This window comes from Lagenorhynchus albirostris, chromosome 8 (assembly GCF_949774975.1).
Source record: "Lagenorhynchus albirostris chromosome 8, mLagAlb1.1, whole genome shotgun sequence".
NCBI classification, from domain to species: Eukaryota; Metazoa; Chordata; class Mammalia; order Artiodactyla; family Delphinidae; genus Lagenorhynchus; species Lagenorhynchus albirostris.
In genome coordinates this window covers 49,229,968-49,243,389 of record NC_083102.1, presented here as the reverse complement: position 1 = coordinate 49,243,389, position 13,422 = coordinate 49,229,968, and the positions used below count along the sequence as shown (strand labels likewise).

The 13,422-nt window shown below is 42.3% G+C and overlaps 1 protein-coding gene across 1 annotated transcript in view; it reads left to right on the top strand.

Moving 5' to 3' along the window:
- The window catches only part of SNX10 (sorting nexin 10), a 73,575-nt gene that overhangs the window by 40,746 nt on the left and 19,407 nt on the right, over window positions 1-13,422 (top strand). Inside the window, exon 2 of the mRNA XM_060156052.1 lies at window positions 7,689-7,735. Coding sequence (XP_060012035.1) covers window positions 7,712-7,735 — 24 coding nt within the window. The 5' untranslated portion in view covers window positions 7,689-7,711. The remainder of the gene's footprint in view (window positions 1-7,688; window positions 7,736-13,422) is intronic.

Below are 13,422 nucleotides of genomic sequence, written 5' to 3'. Positions count from 1 at the left end.
GATGTTTTTCCATTTATTTAGATCTTCTTTAATTTCTTTCAACAGTGTTTTGTAGTTTTCAGAGTATACGTTTTGCACTTTTGGTAAATTTAATCCTAGGTATTTTATTCTTTTGATGCTATTCTTCAGGTAGTGTTTTGATGGGAACTTTTGTGGTAATACTTTTGCAAAGTCTTCTTATCAGGTGAAGGGGTAGGGTGAGTGGAGAGTTAAAAAAAAATGTCTCTCCAACTGTTGGCTGGAGAGAGGAGCAGGGCATTTTCTGTCATTCTTTAGGAGGCTGTGTGTTTAGGTCTTTCACGGTCCTGTGGCAGGGCACTGAGGGATACATCAGCCTGCAAAGAACTCCATAACCCCAAAAGCCGATGGTTTTGTGTGGTGGGGGAGGAGAGTGAGTAGCTGAAGATTGATCACTCTTGGTTAATAGGAATGCAATCCGATTGGACTAATTCACATTAATATTTAAGTTACTAATACCCCTCCGCCAACTTCTGAGATTTGTCTGCTTTTCTAAAAGGGGAAAATGAGTAGCCCAGACGCATCAGTAATAGGAGAAACTTAGTAGCATAAAAAAAGGAAGGAGACCGTTTGGGAAGTGTGAAAAATATTTTTGGATTTGATCTGGGAGGTTAAGGTTCTTGTGAGGAAAGAGGATGTCACAGCACAAGTTAGAAAGTCCATCGTTACCTGCCTGTCTGCTCTAGCGGTCTGCTCCTCTCTCTTACATCTGCTTTTTATGGTTTTTTTCCTTCCTCTGTTTATCCTAGTTGTGTTTTGCTCTCCCCTCAGTGGCTCTCCTTAGCGTGTGTATGAAGGGAGGTGGAAGTCAGGCCCAACATGCACATGCCTGTGTCCGGAGCATCTGTAAATCTAAGGTAGCATTTTTCCTAAATGCCACCAAAATGGTTGTGATGCTAAAATTATATATATATTTATATTTATATATATACATATATACACACACACACACACACGTACACATTTTTTTTCTTTTTCTTGTCTCTGGATTTCAAACCCTGAATTTGTCCTAGCATCATATTCATGACCATAAATGGAACCCATTGTAGAGATTATATCATAGAGATTAGCAAGTTAGTGGTTCATTATTTTATGTGTTATGAACCAGTATTGTTTTAGACTGCTAACCCTCTTTAATATATTTTTGTGTATGTGTGATAAATGCTGGAAAAATTTAATGGTAATTTTATTTGTCTTTCCAACATTAACTGAATTTCAGATTTCTGCTTTTTTTTTCCATTTTGGTTTTGCCTTTTTAAAGTTCTAAGATCAGACTGAGGAAGAACAGCTTGGGCCTGATTTACACATGGTTCTGCACACCTTGCCGGCCCTCCTCAAAAGTGCATGGCTGCCCCACTTCAATCCGTTCTTATGCTTTGGTGTAGCTCTTTTTTCTTTTTCTTTTTGGTTGAGCTCTTTTGATTGCACAAATTGGGATCTCCCTCAAGCTGCCTCGAGTACGGGGTTGCTTATTGTAAGGACACTGTGCATGGGGACCCAGGAGACTCTGGGCACTTAAGCCACTGGGGAAGTAAGAACTCTGGGTTACGGCTCTGGCACCAGGCAGCCCTGCGGACATCAGCAGCTGAAGCGGGCTTCTGTAATTCAACTTTTCTGGTGGCCAGTTTCTTTAGTATCTCAAGAGATCCTTTATTTACGTCATGGCTTCTGTTTAAGTATAAGCTCTGGTCCCTTAGAACTCCAGTTAAGACGTCGTTATCTCTCCCTTTTCTCATCATCATTTCCCAGCTTCAGGACCCAGAGAACTGCCTAGTCTTGGTGCTTCCTAGTCTAAATGCTGGGAGGGAGCTGGTGCCCAGCCATCCCTGCTTTCCATGCCAGGCCATGCCTCAGGCACCTGGCTAACCTGGGCATGGGCCTCCCTGGAGTCTGATGCCCATCGCTGATGCTGGTTCCTGTGTCCGAGGAGGGCCCCCCAGGTGCTAGAAAACAGGGCTACCTGTAGAACTACCCCTCCAGCAAGACCCTGGCCAAGAACTTCCCCCTAGGGGAGATTTGGGAGGGCTATACCGGCCCCCCCTGCCCTGCCCCTATCCCCACTACAGACCTGCAAAGGACATAGGTAGCACCGAGAGCAGGTCTGGGAAAAACTGGCACTAAATTAAACTTTGAATTTTAAATAACCCCACTGATGTCATATCCTTGTACAGATGAAAGTAAGAAGCCAGTGATTTTTTAAATTTAAGTAGAAAAATTGCTGAACATTTAGGAGGAAATGAAACAAACACTGAAAGTGAAATTAACTATTGTTTGGTTTTTTTGGAGGGGGGAATAATAAAAGTAATTGAATACATTGTTTACTATCTTTTTAAAAATATATGGTTTTCTGGGAGTTCCCTGGTGGTCCAGTGGTTAGGACTTGGTGCTTCCACTGCTGTAGGCCTGGTTGGGGAACTAAGATCCTGCATGCCGAGCCATATGGCAAAAAACCCATATATATATAGTTTCCTTTTTCTTTTCTCACTTTCTTATTGGGATGTAGTTGATTTACAATGTTTCAGGTGTACAAAGTGATTCAGTCATATATATATATATATATATATATATACACACACACACACATACACACACACACACACACACACACACACAGAGACATTTTCAGATTCTTTTCCATTATAGGTTATTACAAGATATTGATATAGTTTCCTGTGCTATACAGTATCCTTGTTGTCTACCTATTTCATATATAGTAGTGTGTATCTGTTAATACCAAATTCCCAATTTATCCCTCCCCCCGCTTTGGTAACTGTAAGTTTGCTTTCTATGTGAGTCTATTTCTGTTTTGTAAATAAGTTCGTTTGTATCATCTTTTAAGATTCTGAATATAAGTGATATCATCATGGTTTTATTACTTTAACAAACGCATTGTAAACTTTTGGAAAAATACAGAAAAGAAGGAAATAAAACAGAAATGACCACTGTTGACTTGTCACATGTAGGCTTCGGTTCTTAAATAAATAATAAAGAAATAAAAACATATGTAAAAAGATCACTTAATACTTCTTGAACAGTCCCTATCATTTAGTATTCTTCTGTAACATAATTTGGAATGGCTACGAGGTGGTCTCTTATGCAGCCCGACCATAATTCACTTTTCCTAGTGTACTACTTATGGACATTTAGGTTTCTATTTTATTTGATTTTTTAAATGAAAAATACTGCATTGTGAACATTCATATAAAAATTATTTGCACATGTCTGACCAGTTTTTTTACATTGAGATTCCAGATGTGGAATAATTGAGTCAAAGAACATAAGTAATTTTAAAATGCTTTCGGGGCTTCCCTGGTGGCGCAGTGGCTGAGAGTCTGCCTGCCGATGCAGGGCACACGGGTTCGTGCCCCGGTCCGGGAAGATCCCACATGCCACGGAGTGGCTGGGCCCGTGAGCCATGGCCGCTGAGCCTGCGCGTCCGGAGCCTGTGCTCCGCAACGGGAGAGGCCACAACAGTGAGAGGCCCGCGTACTGCAAAATAAATAAATAAACAAAAAATGCTTTTGAAACATATGGCCAAATTGTCTTTGAGAAATATTGAAATAGCTCACATTCCTACCAGCAGCATTCAGTCTCATTTCCTGTGATGCTTGCCAGCAATGGATTTCATTGAAGAAATATTCTAATTTGATAGACAGAAATATGGCATCTCATTTTTATTTGCACTTACAGCAAGGTTAAACATTCGAAATAGATTATTGACCTTTTTATAAAAAAAATGTTACTTTTAATTGTGGTCAGAAACATAAAATTTACCATTTTGCCTGTTTTAAGCATACAGTTCAATAGTGTTGAGTGTATTCACATTGTTGTGTAACAAGTCTCCAGACCTTTTTCATCTGGCAAAACTGAAACCCTATACTCATTAAACAAGAACTCGCCATTTCCCCTTCCTCCCAGCCCTGGCAACAACCGTTCTACTTTCTGTTTCAAGGTTAGCTGGGGTCAGATCTCCACACTGGTTCCTGTAAGTCTTTCAGTGAGGCAAGAATTCTCCATATCCATTATTTTGACAGGCATAGGGGCTAGCCTGGGGAATTTGGAAATCTAAACAAATGAAAAATTTTACAACCCACCAGGAGGGCATAGTTTATCAGGGAGCAGTTTCTGACTAGCGGCTTCTGTTTGCTAAATTATAGACATCTAACCTTTTCTCTCAAACCGTTCTATGGTGCTATCATTTAATTTCCTTCCCCCCATCAGTAAATGCCATGGCAAGGTCCAGTACCTGATGACATTTTCTATTGAGTTATAAAGCTAGCATCTTTTCCTATGTTTGAATCTGCATAGGAAAATCTTCCATAATGAAGTAAAAATCTTCCATAATTTATGTTTGAGTCATTATTTCTTCTGTTGAATAACAAAAATTCAACCAAGTAAAAATCTTCCATAATTTATGTTTGAGTCATTATTTCTCCTGTTGAATAACAAAAATTCAACCAAGTAGATTTAAAGATCTAATTAACATTATTGAACGATTCATGAATTGGGCAGCATCCCATCTAGCAAGTAGAGAGGAGCTTCAGAGGGCTGCAGAGAGGGAGAGGTTTTCAAAGGCAAGGCAAGCCATAAACAAACAAAAAGATTATTTCTGGCTTAGGTAACCTCCCTATGGGGGACAGAAGGAGTTACCTCATCTTCCTTTGGGGGGGATCAAAAGAGTGACCTAATCGGTGCTGACTTGAAAATTTCACATTTTCTAGTTGGGATTACATTCCTGGGGAAGGTTGTAATGGCAGTTTGGTTAGGTATTAAGTCTTGGTTTTGGCACAGGTGTCTCCATTTTGGGCCTGTCATTTCTTTTTTAATACTTCTGATAGAATTATTGTGTTTATTTTTAAATGATTGTTACCTGAAAAAGTGTAAAATTAATTTGTGTTCACTGGAAAAATTCAAACAATGTGGAAGTGGATGGAGTGGAAAATGAAAGTCTTCTCCCCTCTAACCACACCCCCATCCCTCTATCCAGCTTTAAAATATTAAAGCTTGACTGTGTGTTCTCTGTGATGTTTTGGAGCCAGTTTAAACTTTCAGCTTCCTATTTGTACAGTTTGACTTGGTCTCTAGCATCTCAGGTGGCCAATGCCCTGTGAGAACTGTTGAATCCTCCTGCCTTGGGTGGGGGTGGGTGAAAAGCTCAAGTCCCTTGGGGAGAATTAAATTAAAGACCCCAAATGTGAACCATTTGTCCAGCCACACAGTCATGGAGGCAGCCTCAGGCAATGGGAAGACCTGGGCTGGGAAGCAGACTGACTTGAGTTCACACTGGACTAATTGAGCTCTCTCCCTCCCTGTGTGACCTGGGGCAACCTGCTCCCTCCAGCCTTCTGTTTTCTTACCTGTAAAGTGAGGACACTCAAATCTCCCTCACAGAATGGTTGTGAAGTTTACACAAGAAAACGCAGATGTGCTTTGTTGGAGACATTCAGTCAACTGGGAGAAGGAGAATATACAAATATTATGATGCAAGTGAGGTTCATGCCAGCAGGGACTTGCACAACACGCTGTGTAATGGGGGTGAAGAGCTGGGGCAGGAGCGGGGAAGAGGGATGGGAGTTGGCAGGACCATCTGGAAGGGGTGGAGGCTTGGGGTCAAGGACCCACCCGATCAGTGTTTCGGCAGAATCCCAAGATGGATGTCACCCATGGCCTAGCCTTCAGCCGATGCAGGGATTCCTTCAATAACCTGAACTCTCGAGCTGCTCCTCCTTCCAGCCTCCGCCCCTTTGCACACGCCAGTCCCTCTGCTTAAAATGCCTTTCTCCTGTAGCCTTCCTGGCTAAATGACACCACCCTTTAGGCCTCAGCTTAAGTGCCACTTTCTCAGTACAGCCTTCCCAGGCGACACTCCCCCACTTCCCCATTTAGTCTTTCCGTTCTTTCAAGAGGCTGTCCTTTCCTTTCCTTTCTGTCATTTCTATACTATATTTATGAAGTCATCTCGTAAGCTCTGAGTCTGCTCTGCCCTCCACTGTGTGTCCCACTCCTACTCCAGCACATGGCACATAAATACCGAGTGAGTGAGTGAGTGAATGAATGAATTCCCCCTTCCCCAGCTACGTCCCCAGCCTACCTTTCTAGTCTAATCCCCAGAGAGCCTCTCCGTATTAGTTTCCTGTGGCTGCCATAAGAAATTACCACAAACTTTGTGGCTTAAAACAACAGAAATTTATTCTCTTCACCATTCCTGAGGCCAGAAATTTGAAATCAAGGTGTTGGCAGGACTGTGCTGCCTCCGTTGGCTCTAGGAGAGAAGGCTTTCTTGTTCTTCCAGCTTCTGGTGACCCCAGGTGTCCTTGGCTTGTGGCTGCATCACTCCAGTCTCTGCCTCCATCTTCACATGGCCTTCTCCTCTGTGTGTGGATGATTTCTTCTCTTCTGTCTCTTATAAGAAGGACACTTGTCATTGGATTTGGGGCCCACCCACCTGCAAAGACACCTTTTCCAAATAAGATCACCTTCACAGGTTCCGGAGGTTAGGATGCAGACCTACCTTTTTGGCAGCTTCCCACCTCCCATGAAGCCTTTCCCTCAGCTGAACCGGCCTGGTCCCCATCTCTGGATTGTCCATCACGCTTTTCCCCCATCCTCTGTGTATGCCACTGTCACACCTCTTCCTCCTCTTTCCGTGAACCTTGAAATTCCCCTGTGGGTCCTCTTGCTCGCTCACTCACTCTGGCTGAAAGGACCTTCCTTCCCCTTGGCAGCACAGCTCGCTCACCTCCTTCGGGAGCTCTTTCCTCTGCCTGCTCTGGGTTCTCCTCCCCGACACCCACCATGTGGGAAGCACCCACGTACTTCCTCGTATTCCCTACAGTGCCAGGGATGTTCGTGGAGACTCAGGAAATACTTGTGGAGGATAATAATCATCTGGAAAGTGGGGTCAGACTTACATGATAAAAATAAAGGCAAATCGTGACCGTGCAGCCATAGCCACCTTTCTGTTGTAAAATACATGTGCATATAGTGAGGGGATTCTTTTTTTTTTTTTTTTTTTGGCAGGGAGTAGGTATTAAGTCCAACTAGCTAATTGGGGTTTTAAGGAACAATAGACAGTCTTAGGAACATGCAGGGCCTGGAATCAGCCGAGTGGCTGACTGCACTGACTGGAGGCTCAGAATCAGGTTTCCCATCTTCATCCCTCTTGGGGCCACACCATCTCTTATCTGAACTCTGGAGTAGTTTAAATGTCACAGGAGTGACTTGTTCCTTGAAAGCTTGGGTTGCTGGTGAAACCATCAGGGCTGTTCTCAGTGGTGGATCGCTGGGCACCTTTCCAGTCTCTTCACCTCACTGCCAACCAGCATCCCCTGCTGCCCCTCATGGCCCTCTGCTCCCCAACATCTCCAGCCTCCTCTGATTTCCCCAAGGCTCCAACTCCAGCCTGACCCTGCCTGGCCTTCAGTTTGAGGGCCGGTCATCATCTGGCTGTCTTGGCCTTGCCGTATCCTAAACTCCCAATTCCCAGGTGGACCGATGTTCCCCTTGGTTGGGTCAGCAGGAGACAGGGTTAGGGGAGAAGCACAGGTATACTTTTCAGAGACTGTGGGAGGGCAGGCTCTCAGGGGGGATCTGGGTGGGAGGCCCTGAGAGGCATATCTGCTCCTGTATGGAGGTTCCAAATCACTGAGTGTTGGTATCTTATTTTTCAGATCGATCGTGTCCTGTGTTGAAGATGTTTCCAGAACAGCAGAAAGAGGTATGTCATCAGAAATCCCCAAATAGATAATCCACGTCCTTTAACTCACTACAGGTTAGTTCTTCATTCTCTGACCATAAATCTGTAGAGGAGAGTCAAGATACCACAGGACGTCATAGAAGGGGGCTAATGAAAGAACAAAGCAGCTGCCCTCCTGAACCTCCTGACCCCCACTCCCCAGCATCCGTGCAGTCTTCTTGGGCCTACCCAGTAAGAAGACCAGGCATGCTTCTTCCTTGTCCCTGTGTTAAACAGTACTGGGACCAAGGTGCTTGCTTCAGGAAATACCTTCTCTGTGAAGGTGGCCAAACTGCAAGCCTCCACACTGCCCTCACTTCTGATCCCAGTTTCAAATTTGGAGGTTCCCCAGACCACCTTCAGTTTTGATAATTCACAAGAAAGACTCACAGAACTCACTGAGAGCAGTTATACTCACTGTTATGGTTTATTACAGGGAAAGGATACCAGTTAGAACCAGCTGAAGGGAGAGATGCAGAGGGCCAGGTTGGGAAGGGGCCCAAATGCAGAGCTACTGCTTATTCTCTCCACAAGGAGTCGGTGTGTGATAATTTCCACAGGGAAGCTCCCCTGTGCCTTTGGTGTCCAGAGTTTTTATTGGGGCTCATCCTGCCTGCATGGCCGACCTTTTTGTCCGCTCCTCCTGGGATCAGGCTAATACCTTTAGCCTCTAGTTCCTCCAGAGGTCACAGCTGATACAGCGTGGCCCTAAGCCTCCATCATATTCACATTGTTAGACTGTCCAGTGGCCAAACCCAGGCAAACAAAGATACTCTTGTCAGGCAAGACATTCCAGGGGCCTAGAGATCACCTCCCAGAAGCCAAGGGCAGAGGACAGACCTCCTTTCAGGAAAGCTGAATGCTTCACTACACACCTGTATTGGCCTGAGAGCGGAGCTGTGCTGACAGCCGGCACTATTCCAGAGGCACATTTTAAAAATTGTTCTTGGGGGGAGAAAGCTCCCCATGAAAGCAACAAAGACGTTTTTCCAATGAGAAGCTTTTTTTTTTGGCTGGTTTAATCACGATTTTTAAAGTTCATTTCAGTTAATAAAAACTAGACACAGACTTTAACCAACTGCATAAAGAAAGCATTATATTGACCTTACAAGTCCTTTATTATAACTAATTATATAATAATAATATAACATTAAGCAGTTTTAAACAGGAAAGTCCTTCAATTGAAAAGGAAAATGCCGTTAAGTTGAGAAAGGGGTATAATGCCCAGAAATATACTTGAGTCTCTGTCAGCAAGGAATAAGCACAGCAAGACCAGATTCTGGATGTACCGTAACATACTACTGTCCATCACATATCAATTCATTTTCTACGTGTGGCCAGAATTTCTTGGTTTCTCTTACGTTGCTCTTAGAACAAAGTCCACACTCCTCAGTGTGGTTTCCAAGGCCCTGTGTGATCTGACCCTGCTTCTTTCCCCAGGCTCCTCCCGCTTGTCCCTCCACCCAGTGCCCTTCTCACGCCTTATTCTGGAAAGTTGATTGCTCTGTGTGCCCTGGGCCCCTGGGCTTTCACAGATGTTTTTCCCACTGCCTGGAATAATCTCTCTCCCCAGCCTTCACACCACCTTGACAGGCTGACGACTCCTTATCTTTCAGGCCTCAGCTTAGAAGTCAAGGAGGGGCTTTCCTAAAGCCTCAATTATCAAGATACTTTTATCTCAGCAGCTGCCCCATCAGCACCCTGTAGTTAATGCCAGTTAGAAGTGGAGGAGGTTTTGGTTGAGCCTTTAAATATCCTAGTGGCTGGTGGTGGTTTAGTGGAAAATAATTCAAGTCCCACCTAACTGCATATATCAAGGCTGAATGCAATATCCCTGATTGTTCTAGAATCTAGACCAGGGGGGCAGTGTGTGTGTAAGCCCTTTGCACTTGGTGCCCACAGGAGACATTGCTAATTAATCGTAAGGTTGACATGTGAATTGACACCCAGTTACCATCCTTGTTCAAGATGCAAATGGCCCAGGACTGACATCTTGGTTCTACCTAAGCTGGTAGTGCCAGTGTAGAAGTTTGGTAAAAATTTTTTTTTTAAGATGGGGGGGTAGGGTGGGGAGTCGATTGCAGTCTCTCTCGTTAAAATAGCTTTATTACCGCAATAAATCTAGAGAGAGGAGAACAGGGAGGGAGAGGCTCCCTTGTTAGCTAAACATGTTCCATTTGCACATAGGTTTGAATTCCCACGAGAGCAGTATCCGTGCTGATGGATCTTCCCCGTAAAAAGGCCTTGGCATCAGGCCATTGTAAAATTAAAATGAATTCAGATTCATTCACGCATGCCGCTTTAATTTACAATTAAAATATTATGGTTACATATTTTAATAAGAATAATTAGGTGGACCCAACTGAATCAACTCTTCTGTTTAATGAGACAGAACCCGGAACCCTAATGAAAAGGCAGGTGGCTGTGACAGGAAACGTGTTTCAGACGGCGTCTTGTGTGGAGCCAGGCGTTTTCGTTCTCTTTGTATTCTAACACCCGGAATGAACAGGTTGATCTTCCTGCGTCACTAAGGACCCTTGGCTTCAGCCACATTGAGCTCATCTTATGTGATATGTAAATAAGCAGTTTACACTCTTTCATGGAGTCTGACATTCTGGCCCCTCCAAGGAACTGTGTTTGTGTCTCTGCCCAGGGCTTGCTTGGTGTAAGTGGGATAGTCCTACATATGTGATGTGACTGGAAGGGTGGGCTGAAACCTCTTTGTGTGTGTGTGTGTGTGTGTGTGTGTGTGTGTGTGTGTGTGTGTGTCTCCCCAACTCTCCTGGATCATGATGGCTGAATTCTACCTTTAGAGATTCATAACTTTTGTATAAGAGTTTTTTCTCCTTCAAAATGTACATACTTTATATTGGATATAATGGCAATTAGCATTTATTGACACTTGAGTGACAGTAAATCTACAGCTCCGTGGCAGGAGATACCTTGAGTGGAGCAGAACCAATTGGACCCAGGATGGTTCCAGGCACCGTGAGGACCCTGCCACACAGGGCCCTACAGGGAGAGATGGGAAGGATGTGCTGCTGTTTTGGACGTGTTGGCTCTAAGCTTAACATTTAAGTGTTCAAGATACACTTACACTGATTGATGGTAACATTTTGGGCTTGCTCTAGGAAAGCATGGTTTTAATATTGATTTCTGATTGGAAACTGACTGAGCTGGGACCAGTGAGTAACATCAAAGGATATCCCATAAGCAACACCTCCACCTGGTGTCCTGCGATGCTGGGGACTTTGAAGGGAAGTGACAAGACAAGACCCTTTCCCAATCCCCAAAACTCAATTTGTTCTTCCTTCCTCCTTTCCTCCCTGCCTATGTGACGTGATGTAATAATAGGGAAAACTGGGTATGGGATACATGGGAATTCTCTACTGTCTTGGAACAATTTTTCTGTATATTTAAAACTGCTCTAAAACAGTTAGTTTTAAAACAGATAACATTGAATTATACGTGCTCACACATAAAGATTTCTAAAAGACTGTGCAATGAATAAATCAAGGTACAAAACAGTATTTACAGTGTGCTCCCATTTGCATTAAAAATTATATATACATGTATATACACACACATATATATACATATATGTGCCAATTATGTGTATAATAGAAGAAGTATGTAAAAGTCCTAGATAGGCTGAAAAGAAACTGGAAGTCCAGTAGGAGGGGGACTTCATTTTCAGGGTGTTCTCATCTGTACTTGAAATGATCTCTCTCTCTTTAACCACATACATATTTTATTTTTATAATAATGAAAAAATCTTATTTTTCAAAGGTAGATAAGTATTGGGACGTCATTATGTTAACGGTGTCAGTAACAGTTGAACTCATGGTTAATGCTTTCAGATTCACGTTTCTGACTTACTTTCGCTTTCAAGTGCCACATGTGTCTCTTTTCATAAAGCAGTCCCCTTGAGATGACCTCTTCCCTTCTTCCCTTCCTCCCTTCCTTCTCTTCCTTTACTGGTTTTAACTTTTCATTATAAATTTTAAACATACACAAAGTAGAGAGACTAATATAATGAGCCCTTATGTACCTGGGGGTTCAAGAGTTAACACATTATTAATTCATGACCAAGCTATCGCCCCACCGCCACCCATTCCCTCCTGCTACCACACAGTGAATTATCTGAAACGAATTTTAGGCATAGTGTAATTTCATCTGTCAATATTTTAGTATGCATTTATAACAAATGACCCTTCTTAGAAACAAACCACATTATCATACCTTAAATAATTAACATTAATTCCTTCATATCATCAAATAGTCAGTGTTCAAGTCTCCCTGATTACGTTGAAAAAAAAATTGTATATTTGGTTGTTCTAATCTTGATCCAAATAGGAACTACACATTGCATTTGGGTAATATATTGCTTAAAACCTCTCATTTTCCCCCTTGTGCAATTTATTTGTTGAAGAAACTGCGTCTTTTGACCTATAGATGTTTTCACATTCTGGATTTTGCTGATCGTGTCCTTGTGGTGTAGTTTAGCACAGGTTGGTAATTATTTCTTGTTGTAAAACATGAGTTTTTTCCACTAATGTATTATGAAATACAAAAAGGTAACTCTCCTTAATTCTGGACACTGCTTGTGTAAAGAAACTCATAACATCATGAATTATTATAAGTCGTGTAAAAGGCAGGCCTAGTTGAATTTCACTCACAGCTATTTATCCCGACGTAATAAAAGCTTTCTTAAAAGTCATCGTTCAAAACTGCCAGGGAACGGCATTTAAACACACTCCAAGCTATAAAGTGACAAGAAACATTCCTTGGAGGATGTCTTTTAGGTTATTTGTCATAAATATTATTAGGAAATAAAGGAAGGTTGCTTGATACATTCCTTCTGCCTTTCAAGCATGTTATTTGTAGAGAATGTAGTGTGTGTGAAAGGGGCTAAATTTTAGTTTTGAGATTGTTATGTGGGAGCCCTGGATAGAACCCTGGTGAATAAGACATTGGTTAAATGTCAGTGCCTCGCTCAGAACCAGGACTCAATGCATTTTAATTGAATGAATGAGTCTCCAGTTCAAATACATAAACATATAAAATGGGTATATACTTTGGAATAGATAAAAACGGCCTGAGAAAGTGAGCATAAAATGAAACAAGTTTTCATTTTTGTGGTAGAAGATTCTCATCAAGGCTATGAAAAACTAATACTAACACCTAGAGATTCTTTGTTTGTTAGCTTTTGTCTGTACTCATCTTTTTGTAATAAGAATAAATATTTTTACAGTTAGCACACAGTTATGTTTACTGTACTATAAAAATAGAAGAAACTGTGATAGGTATGTAGTGACATATCACTGTGGTGTTAATTTGCATTTCCCCTAATGGGTAATGATCTTGAACATCTTTTCATGTGCTTGTTTGCTATCTGTATGTCTTCCTTGGTGAAATGCCTTTTCATGTGTTTTGCCTATTTTCTAATTGAATTCTTTGTTTTTTTTACATGTTGAGTTTTGAGAGTTCTTTATGTATTCTAGCTACAAGTCCTTTGAGGGATGAGTGATTTGCAGATATTTTCCAGCCTGTAATTTTTCTTTTCAGCCTCTTCACAGGAGGTGCAGAGCAAAGCTTTTTAGGTTTGGCGAGATCTAATTTAGCTCTCTTTCCTTACCTGGATTATCATTTCGGTGTCAAGTCTAAGA